The 14695-nt window shown below is 33.4% G+C and overlaps 1 protein-coding gene across 1 annotated transcript in view; it reads right to left on the bottom strand.

Moving 5' to 3' along the window:
- Positions 1–9409: 9409 nt before the first annotated feature.
- Positions 9410–14695, bottom strand: part of LOC107007276 (dihydroxy-acid dehydratase, chloroplastic-like) — a 14806-nt gene continuing 9520 nt past the window's right edge. Inside the window, exons 4-14 of the mRNA XM_015205833.2 lie at positions 13000–13154; positions 12720–12914; positions 12536–12647; positions 12363–12432; positions 12219–12277; positions 11968–12091; positions 11799–11869; positions 11196–11297; positions 10925–11005; positions 9968–10126; positions 9410–9889 (exon numbers count right to left, since the gene is read on the bottom strand). Coding sequence (XP_015061319.1) covers positions 9839–9889; positions 9968–10126; positions 10925–11005; positions 11196–11297; positions 11799–11869; positions 11968–12091; positions 12219–12277; positions 12363–12432; positions 12536–12647; positions 12720–12914; positions 13000–13154 — 1179 coding nt within the window. The 3' untranslated portion in view covers positions 9410–9838. The remainder of the gene's footprint in view (positions 9890–9967; positions 10127–10924; positions 11006–11195; positions 11298–11798; positions 11870–11967; positions 12092–12218; positions 12278–12362; positions 12433–12535; positions 12648–12719; positions 12915–12999; positions 13155–14695) is intronic.

Raw genomic sequence — 14695 nt, 5'->3', positions numbered from 1 at the left:
AAAAAAAATTCAATAAAATCGCTGCCTTTAATTTTTTTATTTAAAAAATTTAATTATTTGAATTTAAAATTTTATTTGAATTCAAATATTATTTAAATTTAAATTCAATATAATATCTTTTTTTAGAAAGAAAATATATTTTTTTATAAAAAAAATCAACTTTTGCAAAATCGCTGCAGAGGCAGCGATTTTGCTTTTTCAGGTGAGGTAAGTCGCTGTTGATGCAGCGATTTTATCGTTTTGGTTAATATAAAATTTTATATACCGTTTTGAAATTTTTGTTAATATTTTGTACCTTTTAGGTTTCGGACTCTAATAAACAGACCGCTACTAAAATATGATTGCTTAATCATGAATTTACCCATTTCGATATTCAAGGATAAATGTTCCTATAAATTGAAATAACTATTCAACTTAGTCACAAATTTAACTAGCAAATTTAAAATAAAATAAGAGATTCGCACACCTTTACAATAAAAATAAAGGAATCTTACCCTTGCAAGCTCAAATAAAATAAAGGAAACGATATTTGCAAACCTAACCAAAAATAGAGAAATCACGTTTTTTCACATTTAACAATAAGAAAATCACACGTGCATAAAAAAGAGAGAACTTGTACCTCTTTTGCATTCAAAATCACATATTCATGATAAAGAAGAGGAATCACCCCCTTTCACATTATAAAAAATAAGAAAGTCACAACCTTTTTTTAAAAAAAAAAATAAAAAAATCACATTCCTTATACATAAAAAAAACACCCTTCAAGATTGACAATATGACAAAAAACACATTCTTCAAAAGTTACGCACATCAAAAATATGTAAGTTTGGGATAATCAATTCATTAGATTTTGATGATTACCCCTTATAAGTAATGAGAAGATTATTATTTTTTAGGGAAATCTTAATTTAAGTGATATAATTTTTTTAAAAAAATATTTTGTCAGTTTATTAATAAAAAGTAAAATCATATACTTAAAAAAATATCATAAACTTTGATAATGATGATTCTTCTAGATTCTTGACTTGAAGTTAGAGATTTGTAGCTTCTTTGTTTGGAAAACAAAAGGTAAATTTGAATAGAGAAGAAAATTATTGATGGAACTTGAAAAGTGGATGGGAAGGAAACTTTTGAAATCGGTTGTTTTTAAAATTTATTGTAGTTGGTTGGGATCAAACTTAGGCTTTGGTGTTAAAAATTGGATGTCAAACCAGTAAACCACTCAGTCACTTTGAGAATGTGTTCTACAAGTGTTTATTTAATCTATTATTTATTAATTATACAAGTAATATATCGAGTTTAATCGAATTGTCATGAATTTTGGCAATCCAATATTAATACATACATTTTCTCCTGACTATATTTGTTGAAAGTGTCAGATTCATTATGGAATCATTATGGTATCAGAGCTAATTATCATGAATGTTATAGTAAAATAATGGGTTAGGGAAACACGGGATTGATGAAACTAATTTTATAGTAAAACAATCATGATTTTAAAATTAAATATTTTTTAAAATACTTATTAGGGTAAAGACTCCAATAAGGGTGTCAATCCTGATAAAGTTATTGTTGATCTCTTCTTACATTGCCTAAATACTCCATCATGTATTGTTTAGGTATTCTGAGAAATTTCTTAATTTTACTTGTAACGCACCCAAAAGCTATTGATATTTATTGATTAGGCACGTATATAATACAAAATCAGTATGAATTAGATCATTACTATTTTTTAAAATTTTCTTATCAGTACTATTCATTAGTAGTTTGCTAAATCTATAGAACAAAGACGATATATATGCATAAAAAAATGTGAATAAGCAAGCAACAATGTGTCAACATGCTTGTTTGCTTATCCACATTCCAAATTTATTAGCTAAGTAATAAAAAGTTGTCTATTTTATTAATAATTATAAGGTTACTAAGGTATTATATTTTGTGAGAAATGTGGGCCCATTAATTTTGTAATTTGACACATCTATTAGTTATTAAAAAATGTGGGTGTCATTTGAATTGCTCATTTTTATCTGTAACGGTAAGCTTCTTTCACATATAACTCTTATTCAAATTTCTTACGTAGTAAAAACAATTTTGGCTCTATTGATATAAAAATATTTTATGATCTATGATTATATTTTGTTAGGATAAATGGACAGCTCAAAATAAAAATATAAAAAAATAGCAGCAAAATGCTGCAAAAATAAAGAAATTAGAAAAATAATGTGTGCCGCACACATGAACAGAAGAAAAAATACGAAGAAGAATAAAAGAAAAGAGAGAAAAAGAGGGGAAAGGAAGGAGAAAATTGTGATTTTCATTCCAATGCTTAAGGTAATGCTTCTCGTCCTTTTTATTAAATTTTTATGTGATTATGAAAAGATTCTTAGGGTAGAAACGTGTATAATTTATAGAAAATATAGCTTTAGAGTTCTTAGAATAAAATATTGATTTGGGGATCAAATAACTAGCCATTTTATCTGAAGTTTTTTCATGCGAGTTTGTTTTATCATGGGTAAATATAATCAGAAAGAAAATTTTGGATTCAAATTTAGTGGCTCAGGATTACTTTTGTATCCAATTTTTGAGTCGAAACTAAATATAGTAATATAGGTGTCATTATTGAGAATTATATATTTAATAGATTGGAAGTACTTTGAAGCTTTATGAAAGGGAAAGACTCAAGTACCGGAGTAATTGTTCGATTATTTAAGGCAAGAAGATTTTTCAACCCCTGTTAAGTGTATAAAATCGTGCATTTCCTTGTGATGTGTGTTGGAGAGTAATGGGACTCGGTGATGGGTTGACTTGTCGATATTGAATAATTCTAATGATGAAAAAAGGGGTAATACAAGGCAATGTGATTAATTATTGGTGTGTGATGTGTTGAAAATGGCTTATTGATTAATTGTTGGTGATGCATCACGGTTTTGCTGTTGTGAATTGTGCATTGTTATGTAAATGGTCATCTCCTCATTATTTGTGTGAACATGTCATTTGCATTTGTTTTGATACATAATTGTAATAAGTGGTATGCGAATTGAGGAAGAATAAGAAATAAAAGAGGATGTACCCTTTCGAAGGAAGTGTCGCGTACCGCAACAGATTCTATTATCGAGGGACGTATCACACTCTGCGATGGATTTATTATTGAGGATCGTGTCGCACGCCGCGATGGATGCATGGTATGTCCCACATGGGTCTCGGACTGTGAGACTGTGGATGTGTATCATTAGGTCAGACATGCATCATTATACTTGACATTAAATTTCATTACATTGCACATCTTTATCATTGGTGAACTTGATCTTGTGTGTTCCTGATCATGTGAGTGCCTTTTTATTAAAACATGTGATTGATGAATACTGAGCCTATTATTGAGAATATGAAATTGTTAGAGTGTTGTTGTTGAGATGTGTGCTTTGTAAATTGTGAACTGTTAGGTTGGTCTGATTTTATACAAGTAGTAGTTGTGAAAGTTTGGTTAGGGTGTAAGGAGTACTCGTATTCGATTTCCTTAGCTTGTGTTTAGAAATTTACTTGTTGAATACTGTGTAATTTGGTACTCAGCTCTTGCTTCTACGTTTTTGTAGGTTACTAACGTAGATATTTATGATACTCTTTCTCTTCTCTTCTTGTCTAAGGCTTCTTGGTGGAGGTTTGTGAGGTAGTTGCATCTCAACAGACCTTCTTTCTCCTTATTTATGATTTTGTTCTATTCTAAAAACAATGTCATTTGAGACTTGTATTTTCTTTCAATTTTGATATAGGTTTTGAAGTATAGTTAAGCGGATTATGAGTTTCCGCATTATATCAAAGTATTAGACTTCTATTTATAGTTTATTTCTTCACTTCATCATAATGGTTGAGTTTTAGGTTGACTTATTTATAGGTGGGATAAGACGAGTGTCGTCACGTCTATTTTTGGGTTGTGACATTTTCATAAAAGTCACAAGTTTTTATTTAAGTCACAACTCTTCATTTTTCATTCGCACCTTTTAAAATTCAACACTTAATTCCAAGGCACCAAAAGAAGAAGGAATAAACAAAAAAATTGATTTCAATTGTAATGCGACATTACTACTCTTGAACCTCTCAGTCCACAACTCATAACATGTTGAAATGATTGGATTCATTACATTTGGTTCTTTAGTAAACAAAACTTCTATTTCTGCCACTATTATTTGTAGGGTCTTTTTCCGTTATAGTAGAGTTGAATTCAGATACATTAATTAAGCTTCTTAAGAAGTATGTTTCATTCCTCAAAGTTTTCTTCCTCCTATTTCATGAAGCTTAATCTTTACAGTAAGTCATAGTGATTCATGTAACTATTGCAAAAAAAAAAAAAACTATTATAGTGAGTTTTTTTTATCTCTTTTGTCCCTCTCTATAGAATTCTTCAAATAAACAAAGAAAATTGATTTTAATTGCAATATAACATTACTACTCTAACACCTCTTAGTCCACAACTCATAAAGCTGGTGGAATGATTGATTTCATCACATTTGGTTCTTTAATAAACAAAACTTCTATATCTACCACTATTACTTATAGTTTTTTTTTGGTTATAGGGGAGTCAAATTCAATTATATTAATTAAAATTCTTATGAATTGTGTTTCATTACTCAAAGTTTTCTTCCTCCTATTTAATGAAGTTTAATCTTTTATTGTAAGTCATATTGATTCATGTAACTATTGCAGTTTTCTTTTACTATTTTGGTATCTTTTTTTAACTTTGCAAGAGTTCTAGTAAGAACGAGTGATAATTGATCTTCTCTTCTATCTCTTTTTACAAGTTTCTTCTTTTACTTTTTAGAAAATTTATTATGGGTTCTGCTATATTTGATAGCACACAACAACAAATATGTGATCACTTATACAATATCAATGGTGAAGTTTATTAAACGAGCCAAAGTTCTCTTACTTGCCATAGTTAGTATATTATTTTAATTTTTTTATCTTAGGTACAAACATTTTGTATGTTATTACACTCTTTCTAGAATAATTGTATATAGACAATTCGTCCACTTCTTTTATAAAAAATTGACTAATTTGTCATATTTTTTCCTCTCTTCTTTATGGGCATAATACACTATAACAAAAAAATATTTTTTATTGGCAATAAATATGCATATTAACGAAGAGTGTTAAAGCTTTTAGAGACATTATTAATTGTCATTAGATTCAATGTCACTATAGACTTTAGGAACATTTATAGGTCACGCCCCGAACCTACACCCTAGACGAGACTGACACTCAAGAACCATTGTTGGCTCCAAAATAACCCTTGATCTGGCTTAAATACTTAGTGAAGGCTTAAATCAATAAACATAAAGTTATGAAATAAACTGGAATGTTATAAAGGAACATTCAACTTGGCCATTAAGGCAAATCCAAGTCTCAACATAAGATAAAGACACTAAAAGACTAAAGAACTAAAATCTGACTGTATATCTATGAAGCCTCTAAAACAACTGAGATGGATGTCGGGAAAGTCCCACGACATCCTAATGAAGTAATAAAATAACTGAAAGCAATAAAAAAGGTGTCCTCCGGAATGCAATGAGGCTTACCAACGGACTTTGGAGTGCTCACTAGATCAACGATGCGCTGTGTGCTGATCCTGGTTACCTGTGTCTGCATCATAAGACCATGTAGACCAACTGGAATAAGTACATTGAGTATACGAGTATGCTAGTTGGAATGCTAAACACAACATAGACTTTAAAAGAATCAGAAGAACTTACCTGGCTCAACTCAACTCAACATAATTGAATCATTTCAATATAAAGCAGTTTAAAATAAGTGCAATACAAAGAAAAATTGTTTAAAACATAAAGTCAATTCTATTTGTATACAAGATACATATAACTTTGATATGTATATAGAAATACATAAACTGTGTACATAAAAACACAATTACTTTTATGGGAGTTTCTCTAACCAACAGTCATCATATTAGTGGTTTGTCTCACGCTGTCAGGACCGTCCTATACCTTGCCATGAGTATAGAACATAAACTAATAAGTGGATCCACTAGACTATGCTAAAAGCATTAAAGAAATCATCTAAAAAGTATGATCCTTTTCTACCCATGATGGCTATATGATTTATGGGGGTTGTGGTGTCAGAATTCTCCCCCATATCGGTGCTCAATACTACTCCCAAAATATGATACTGGCTCTTATGTTTAAAAACATAATTCTTCTGTGGTTTGAGATAATTGCTCAAAAACTTATCTCAAAGTCTATCTTTGAAATCAAAGTTTCCTCTCTGCTTCATTTAGAAAGCGATTACTCTTTTCTAAAAACTAGCACAAAGGCTCTTAGGAATTCTCAGTTTTTGTTATTATTTAAATGTGAAAATATTTTAAACTCTTTAGGAATACTTAGTACCTTTTACTTCTTTGAAGAAATGAACTTCGATCTTTATCTTTACTCTTTACTTTACTGGATTTTTAAGTTTTAAAACAAAGCTAGAAGCATTTGCAAAAGACCTCTTGAAAAGACTCTAAGAACTTCCTAGACTTGGCTCTTAACTTTCCTTGAATTTCAATTTATGCATTCAAGGTGTAAATTTATGTTTCTGGATGATTTCTAGATGTTTAGAAATCATTAGGAGTAGTTATAATCAATAGAAAATGTTAATACACTTTAAAGATGCTTAAACGGACTGATTGACGAAAACTAGGTTTAAAACGTCGATTCGGACGCGTCCGGGGCGAACAGCCCTAGGCCCTAACTTCTGAAGCTCCATTTGGGGGGGCCACCCTAGACTTTCTGGCGCAGATGGGGGGGCTCCGCGCCTGGCCCTCCCCAAATGTGTCTGACAAATTTTTCAATTTGTTTTCTGATCCTAAATCATTTTAAATTGATTTCTTTTCTCAATACTTTCTTAGATTCAGATACCCAAAACATGTACACTAGAATCTAACTTCAAATATCTCTTAACAATGCTAAAACGCCGCAAGAAAACCCATCAATCACATGAAAGTTCAAGAATGAAATACAATTCAAGAACACAACTTAAGAACATCAATGTCTAACCCTTTTTAGGACGAAATTCGTTGAATTAAACATAATTGGCGCATGGGTGAGTGGACCCAACGCTATGTGATCTCATATACCTCGTAGGGATCAACCCTTGACGAAATCCACAAGCGATTTGTGAAGAACTTTCACGATTCTTGTTTCGTTTCTTTTTTCTCCTTTTTTTTCTCTTTTCTCTAAACCCTAGCATGAATTCAGCTTTGCTAACCTGACAAAATCTGATTTTTTTTTCCCCAATTAAATTCCTAAAAACAAATTAATTAAGTTGGGTAAGGAAAATACCAAACTACCCTTCCAAAATTCGGATTGTACTTTTCTTAATCGAATAGCCCAACTTCCAAAAGGAATAACTCACTCATACGAACTTGGAATCGCGCAAACTCAGCGGCGTTGAAAAGATTATTCCAAGATTTTTCCTACCATATCTGGAGATACACCTAAAATCATCCTGAGCTAGAAGTTATGGCCGTTTGAAGTTGACAAAAAACTCAACTTTTTCTAGCTTAACAAAATTTCCAGATTTCAATTCTTTCCAACAATCACTATTTTCAATTATTAGCTTCTTCCTAGTTGTTTCAATTTGCGAGATGTTACATATGGAGAGTACTAATTGCCTCTGAAAATACATATTTAGTAGCATTAAGCTATTAATTATCGTTAAAGATGTTTTTGTTGTAGTGATAACTCTTTCTTGTGGCTTCTTTCAATTAAATTTGTGAACTATAAATTTGGAAACAGTCCGACAGACTATCGTTTTGAAAAATATGTGAAGAAACATGTCTTTTTCTTCTTTATTGTTAGGAAAGTAAGGTTGTCTTTATTATTAATTGCAGATATTTGTGAGTTCAAGTGCTCACAAAATTATGCGGTAAGATTTTAATATGTTATGTATCAAAAAATTTGTTTAGAATATCACGTTTTGAACAGTTCCATTGAGATGACACCTACTGCTTGGTTGATCATTGCATTAATTCTTTATAATTGCATACTAAAATCATAACAATAACTATGGTTGAATTCTAAATAAGTTGGGTCGGTGACATAAAACCTAAGCAATAGTAACGACTATTTGAGACAGTGAGGAAAAATCTTTATCATACTAACAATTTTAGAATCATTTTTAACATATACATGGTACTAGATATTATGCTAAAAAAGAGATTGATGGAGGTTCATAAGAAAGAAGCCGAAGGTCCTCCATTTGAATTTAGTTAATGATATTCTTGTATGGACGAGATGTTCCACTTTACTTGAGAGTGTTGTTGTTCGAGGCTTTCTGATCTCTACTTTATCAAATGTTGTTCTTTATAACTTCTTGAAATTTAGAAAATTCCGTTACTTCTAACCAACTATATTTCCATGGAGATTTTCTTAGGTATCTTTCTTATACTTAAATATTCTCAATAACTCATAATTATTGTATATTAAAAATGAAAATTAAAAAAAAAGTATAGCACTTTAAGATTTTGAAGGAACGCTTTGCCTTGAAATAAAATGTTCTTGACGATGTAGTGTATGTATCGAAATTACTAATATGACCTATGTAAGCTTGATAAAATAGATCAATTCCATACGAAGCACGAGTAATTTACCTAGACTAAAATAAAGTGGAAAAAAGACGCAAGTTTTCCGTCCAAAATAATCAGCTCAAATGTGTAAGAATAATGATATTTCTTTGTGAGACTTGACTCAGCTCCTTAATAACAAGAGCCCAAATTCAGATCACAACTTTATAACTTAAAAGATTAATTCTAATCTATTTCCCTCACAATCACTTGTTTGTTGCTAACCCTTCAAAGTTACTCTTAACATATAGTAAGAAGAGCTTAGCTCATAACTTTCACCCCATTCAAAATAACTTCTAGCTTGTAACAATATTTACTCCAGATTATAACCTCAGAAGTGGATAAAGATTACAACTCGATAATCTAATATATGAACTAGGATTGAACTTAACGTTTAAAACTCAACGTAACTCGACTGAATCAATGCGTCGTCAAACGTGTTACTCTGCATATTCCTTGTTTATTATTTTCATACTTAAATGTTCACAGTTCTCTTTTGTTCTTGTATTTGGAGATGCAATGTAAACATGGACTAAAATGGGGGTTGTGAAAGAGCAGCTGTGATGCGCGAAAAACTGGAAACCAGAATCTATTATCTAAAGACGCTCGATCTGCAGGTCTATGTATCATCATTAATGCTACATCAACAACAAATCACGCCACTGATTTGCAACACATTTCTTTAAGAAATTTGCTTATGAAATTGGACTAGTTTACAATGATTTCAATCAACAATGAAGTTTCATCATTCATAATCCCCCATTGGTGGTTAGGTATGATGTAACGTAATAATCAGTATAACGAAAAACAGATTAATGAATGAACTTGGAATACTGAGAAACTTGATCAACAAACTTGGAGCAAGTCTGGAAAACCTCCTAGCCAGTGACCAATCTCAGAGATTATTACAAAATTTTGGGAATTTCCAAAGTAGAAGTGATTGCTCTACTACCAAATATTATTTCACCAAGCATTGTACAATTTTAATCACTACAGATCAACAAGCTGGGGGTTCCAGAATACAGAGCAGGAAAAATGGGAAAATGGGAAAAGAAAATAGCTCTCAACTTTCAAAGAAACAAAATATATAAAGTTACACCTGAAAACACAAATGTGATACCTCTATAATAAAAGGGCTACGAGCCGTGCAGATGCCCCAATTGCAGCTGCAAGCAAAATCAGGCTTTCCCAGGTTCACTCTTTGGTTTTGGTAAATATGCTTCTTCTCTATTCATCGGTAACACATCCCTTGGAAGCGGATTGCACATTTTTTATATACTGCAAGAAATATAATAATTATGTCAGACATTACGATGTTTGCATTCAATAACTCATCATTGTCAAGTATTCCTGTACCTTGTAGAGAACCCCTCGGTCAGCCTTATATGCAGGGGGTGTCCAATTCTTTCTACGCTGTTCCAACACCTCGTCTGATAACTGAACATCCATTTTCTTTTCCTGAATGTCTATTGTTATTATGTCTCCATTTTGAACAAGACCAATTGGACCTCCTTCCTGGTAAAAGTTTGAATTGTGGGATTCTCAATGACAATAAAACAAGATTGTAAAGATTCCTCTTATGTTACAACGCATGTTTACGTTCTAAAACTGTTATCACCACGACTCCACGGAGATCCATAGTTGCATCAACAACACATTTTTCATACAACGAAATACATTATTAACACTTGATAAATTAGACAAGTCATGTCTGCATGAGCACACTCAAAGTATCAAACTAGGTGTGTGTGTGTGTGTGGTGGTGGTGGGGAAGAGGGGGTGCACATGAGAAAACAAACCAGGAAAAATCTGGCTAACTAAAAATGGGAACATTAGTGAAGAAAATTTGGCAACTTTCCACTGGCACTTTACAAGTAAAACTCTCAACTGCATTATGCAACGTGCTTCTATCGTGGTTAAACAATAAATGCATTAGCGGAATGCTCATAGCATCTGGCATCTTCTATTATTTTTTGTTTTACAACAAGAAAGTTCCAATGGCGAAACGGTCGAAACTTGTTGGATAATACCCACCCCACCCTCAAAAAATAAAAAACCTTCCTGCCCTCTTCCACTTAAAAGTTAATGTCATGCTTTTGTCTACAGCAGCGTTCTAACATGTAATGTGCGCCTAATCAAGGGTTGGATCCATTTAACCCATTTTAGAGAAATTATTCACATATCGAGAATAGTAAGGTGGCTCACAAGTTCCTTAAGGCTGCAAACTACAAGCTATAATGGTCAACCAGACAACATAGAGAAACCAATATAAATGGAGGGAAGAAACAAATTCAGAAACAAAAGTTAATGCACCTGTGCTTCAGGACATATATGCCCCACAACGTATCCATGAGAACCTCCAGAAAATCTTCCATCAGTAAGTAAAGCAACATCCTATTGTTCAAAACAGAATCAAATAAACATTCAGCAAGGCAGAGTACAGCAAAGGGCACAAGTTAAGGTCATGAAATAAAGTCAAAATGACATACTAATAGAGATACAATAAGAGATGCATGTTAATTATCAATTTTGACTATAACAAAAATACAATAGACAAGGAAGAGAGAGATCTCCCATTACGTACCTTCCCAAGACCTGCACCCATAATTGCACTTGTGGGTGTCAGCATTTCAGCCATACCTGGTCCTCCCTTAGGTCCCTCTCCTCTAATGACTACAACTTTTCCCTGAAATATTGTACACAGATAAGATGTCTAGATACCTAATACCCAACACATGGGAACTGCCCAAACAATTGCAGCCAGTTATTATTCAGATAAAGAAAATGACTATCACTAATAACTGACGAGAGAACTTGGAATAAATCCATGCTTAAAAGATACTTTGCTGCTAGGCAAATCCAAGCGAAGTCTACGAGATCAAATACGAGCTGAAACTGAAGAAATCAGCAGAAGTAACTCTCAGTAGCGTGACACTTTGAAAAGTATCTACTTTACCTATCTGAAGTCCCAAAAAGATGTGTTTAATTACAGCAACTCATCCGAATTGATTAAAAACAAAATTACTGCACAGAGATACAAGAAGACAAATAAAGAAAGCTGGGATTCCATCTCTTCTTCTTTGAGGCCTTGTCAAACACCTAATTACATATAGTCTTCTCGACCCATTCCCTAGTTTATCAGGTCGAAGTAAATGAAAAAAAATGGAAAAAGGATTAACTGGCTTGCCTTAAAACTTAAAGGATCTTCTGAGATAGCTGCAAGCATAGCCTCCTCTCCTTCAAACACTAAGGCGGGGCCTGATGAACAAGTCCCCTAAGTATGTATATATTTTCAAGAAGCATATAAACAGTGTCCACAGACACCAAAAATTAAATATTGAAGAAAGACAATGTACCAGAAAAGTATAGCCCTTCTTTTCCAGTGATCTTTGCCACGCTCCCCTCTGGTGCAAGATTCCCATACAATATCTGGATGTGGCCTGTTTCTTTGATGGGGTTTGATAGTGGTCTTATAATTTGCTAGAAGAAAAAGAAAGAAGGACAAAATTATCTGTAGCTTTGCATTCCAAATTCACTCAGGAGCAGAAGACCTGTGACAAAATTACTGCAGCACATGGGAAGAAGCCACATTGGTAAAAAGACCTACCTGACCTTCAGCTAAAGAAGGAAATAGCTTTGCATTTTCAGCCAGAGTCTTTCCTGTGACTGCAAATCAAAAGCAAGTGGAATGAGTGCTACCTATTATTAGATAACCAGTACAAGAAAATCTCCTAATCATCAAAGTACATACCAGTCATACAGTCCCCATCCATATACCCAAGCTCCAACAGGTGGCGAATGACTGCGGGTGTACCTCCAATCTAAATAATTAAGCTCGTCAATTGATCAGAACAAAATCAACAGCAGTGAATGCCCATGTAACCAAAACTAAAAATGAATTGGTAAATGTAATATTGAATAAACCTTGTGCACATCCTCCATAACATATTTTCCACTAGGCTTCAGATCTGCAAGGAAAGGAACCTCATCGCTAACCTTTTGGAAGTCATCTAGAGTTAATTCCAAACCAACAGACCTGTGGAGATAATAATCATGACTCACATACTCAATCCAAAAGTATAGGGAACGGTGCGGAAAATTTGCTCACCTTGCAATAGCAATTAAATGTAGTACGGCATTGGTAGATCCACCAAGTGCCATGACAACTACCATTGCATTTCGAAGGGACTTTTTTGTGATGATATCTCGAGGTTTCAAGTCCATCTTTAATAATTCCAGAAGATATTTTCCCGCTAGGCGACATTCATCCAACTTTAGTGAGTCTTCAGCTGGTGTGGAAGAGCTTTTGTATTGAAAAAGAGGTGAAGGAAGGACGTATTAGCAACGATTATTGTTAAACAAAGTACTATTACATCATATTCTTCTACCTATAAGGCAGTGACATGCCCATTGCCTCAATAGCAGATGCCATGGTATTTGCTGTATACATTCCACCACAAGCCCCCGCACCAGGACATGAATTACGAACTACATTCATCCTCTGTTCATCACTAACAGCACCACTAACATACTCTCCGTACACCTGCAAGTAAAATCAAAGCAGAAAAAAAGCCATCACCAGAGCTTTAACAGAACTGAAGATTGGTGATTCAAACGTCTTAGACAAAAAGCTCCTTTTTAAGTTTAGCCTTCTCACACTAAAAAAGTAAAGTCACGCAGCATGCTTATATCATATAAACAATAACAACTACAACTGTGGTACATCTGGAAGCTGCTCAAGAACAACATTAAATTGCTTTTACAAACAAGAGTATCTATTAAAGTTGTCACAATTCATAAAGGAAAGGCACTTGTCAAGAAAAAGATTCACAGTTGCCGCACAATGTCACCTGGACATCAATTGTGCTTCAATAATGTATTCATTAACAATTTATATTTTTTTTATCAAATAAACGTATTTTCATTCATAAGTAAGGCCAAAAATATGCTGATATACAAGGGATATGCCAAAAGGTAGTAATTTACAAAAAAGAAATTATTCGCTACAAACACCACCCAATCTCCTATACAACTTGTAACTCTATGGGTGCAACAAAGAAATAAGCAATCGGAGACTCCTCAATTTAGAAAAACTTGACTCTCTCTCTTATTTCTCTCTCCACACTTCCCACCTTTACATGAGTGGAACCAATACCCATGACCTACGTCTACTCCTCCTGCTTTTTCCAACTGAAACTCAGTTCTTTCATAGTTCTTGGCAAATGGCATTGTCCATGAAGTACCAAACCACCTAAACATATCCCACCATAATCTCGCGGTAAGACCACAATGAAGAAAAAGATGATCCATGACCTCGCCTGCCTCTTTGCAAATACAACACCAACTAACGCAAACAACATTCATTAGCTAAGATTTTCCACAGTCATGACTCACCATCACCCCTCTAGTAGTTGGCCAAGTGAAAAAACACACCTTGTTAAACATTCACTAGCTAAGATTCTCCTTCCATTGCTTTGTATTTTTTAACTATGACCCCTCTCCTAAAAGTATCTACCTCTGCCAAAACCTCCACAGCTAAATCCATCAAAGCTTTGTTGAACACCTTCAAGTTTTTAATACCATGCCCTCACTATTTTTAAGGAGATAAGTCCGTCTTCCACCACACCAAGTGAAACAAGTGAGGACTTGTCCTAAGTAGTCCAATTGAGTCTTGTCTATGTCACAAGAAAACCAAAGTAATATCTACAAACAACAAATGAAAAACCAAGTGTCCCAGCGCTCCCAACCACGACTTTGAAACCCTTTATGAATTCTCCCATGACACCTTCATCCATCATCTTGCTTAATGCTTCCATTATTAAAATGAATATTGGTAATAGTGGGTCCCCTTGTCTCAAACCAAACAAACCCCTTGAACTCCTGGAAAAGTTGCATGGATTTCCATTGACCAAGACAAAATATCTCAGAAGAGATGCAAAAGTTGATCCATTTCCTCCATTTTTACCCAAATACCATTAGTAACATAATGGCATCTACGAATGATGACAACAAATGAAGCTCCAAGACAAAAATATAGGCATACTTGACCCACCTCCCCCTTCCCCCCCCCCCCCTTTTTTTAAT

Source organism: Solanum pennellii, chromosome 12 (assembly GCF_001406875.1).
Source record: "Solanum pennellii chromosome 12, SPENNV200".
Lineage (NCBI taxonomy): Eukaryota > Viridiplantae > Streptophyta > Magnoliopsida > Solanales > Solanaceae > Solanum > Solanum pennellii.
The sequence above is the reverse complement of the archived record's forward strand: the minus strand, read 5'-3'. Positions and strand labels throughout refer to the sequence as shown.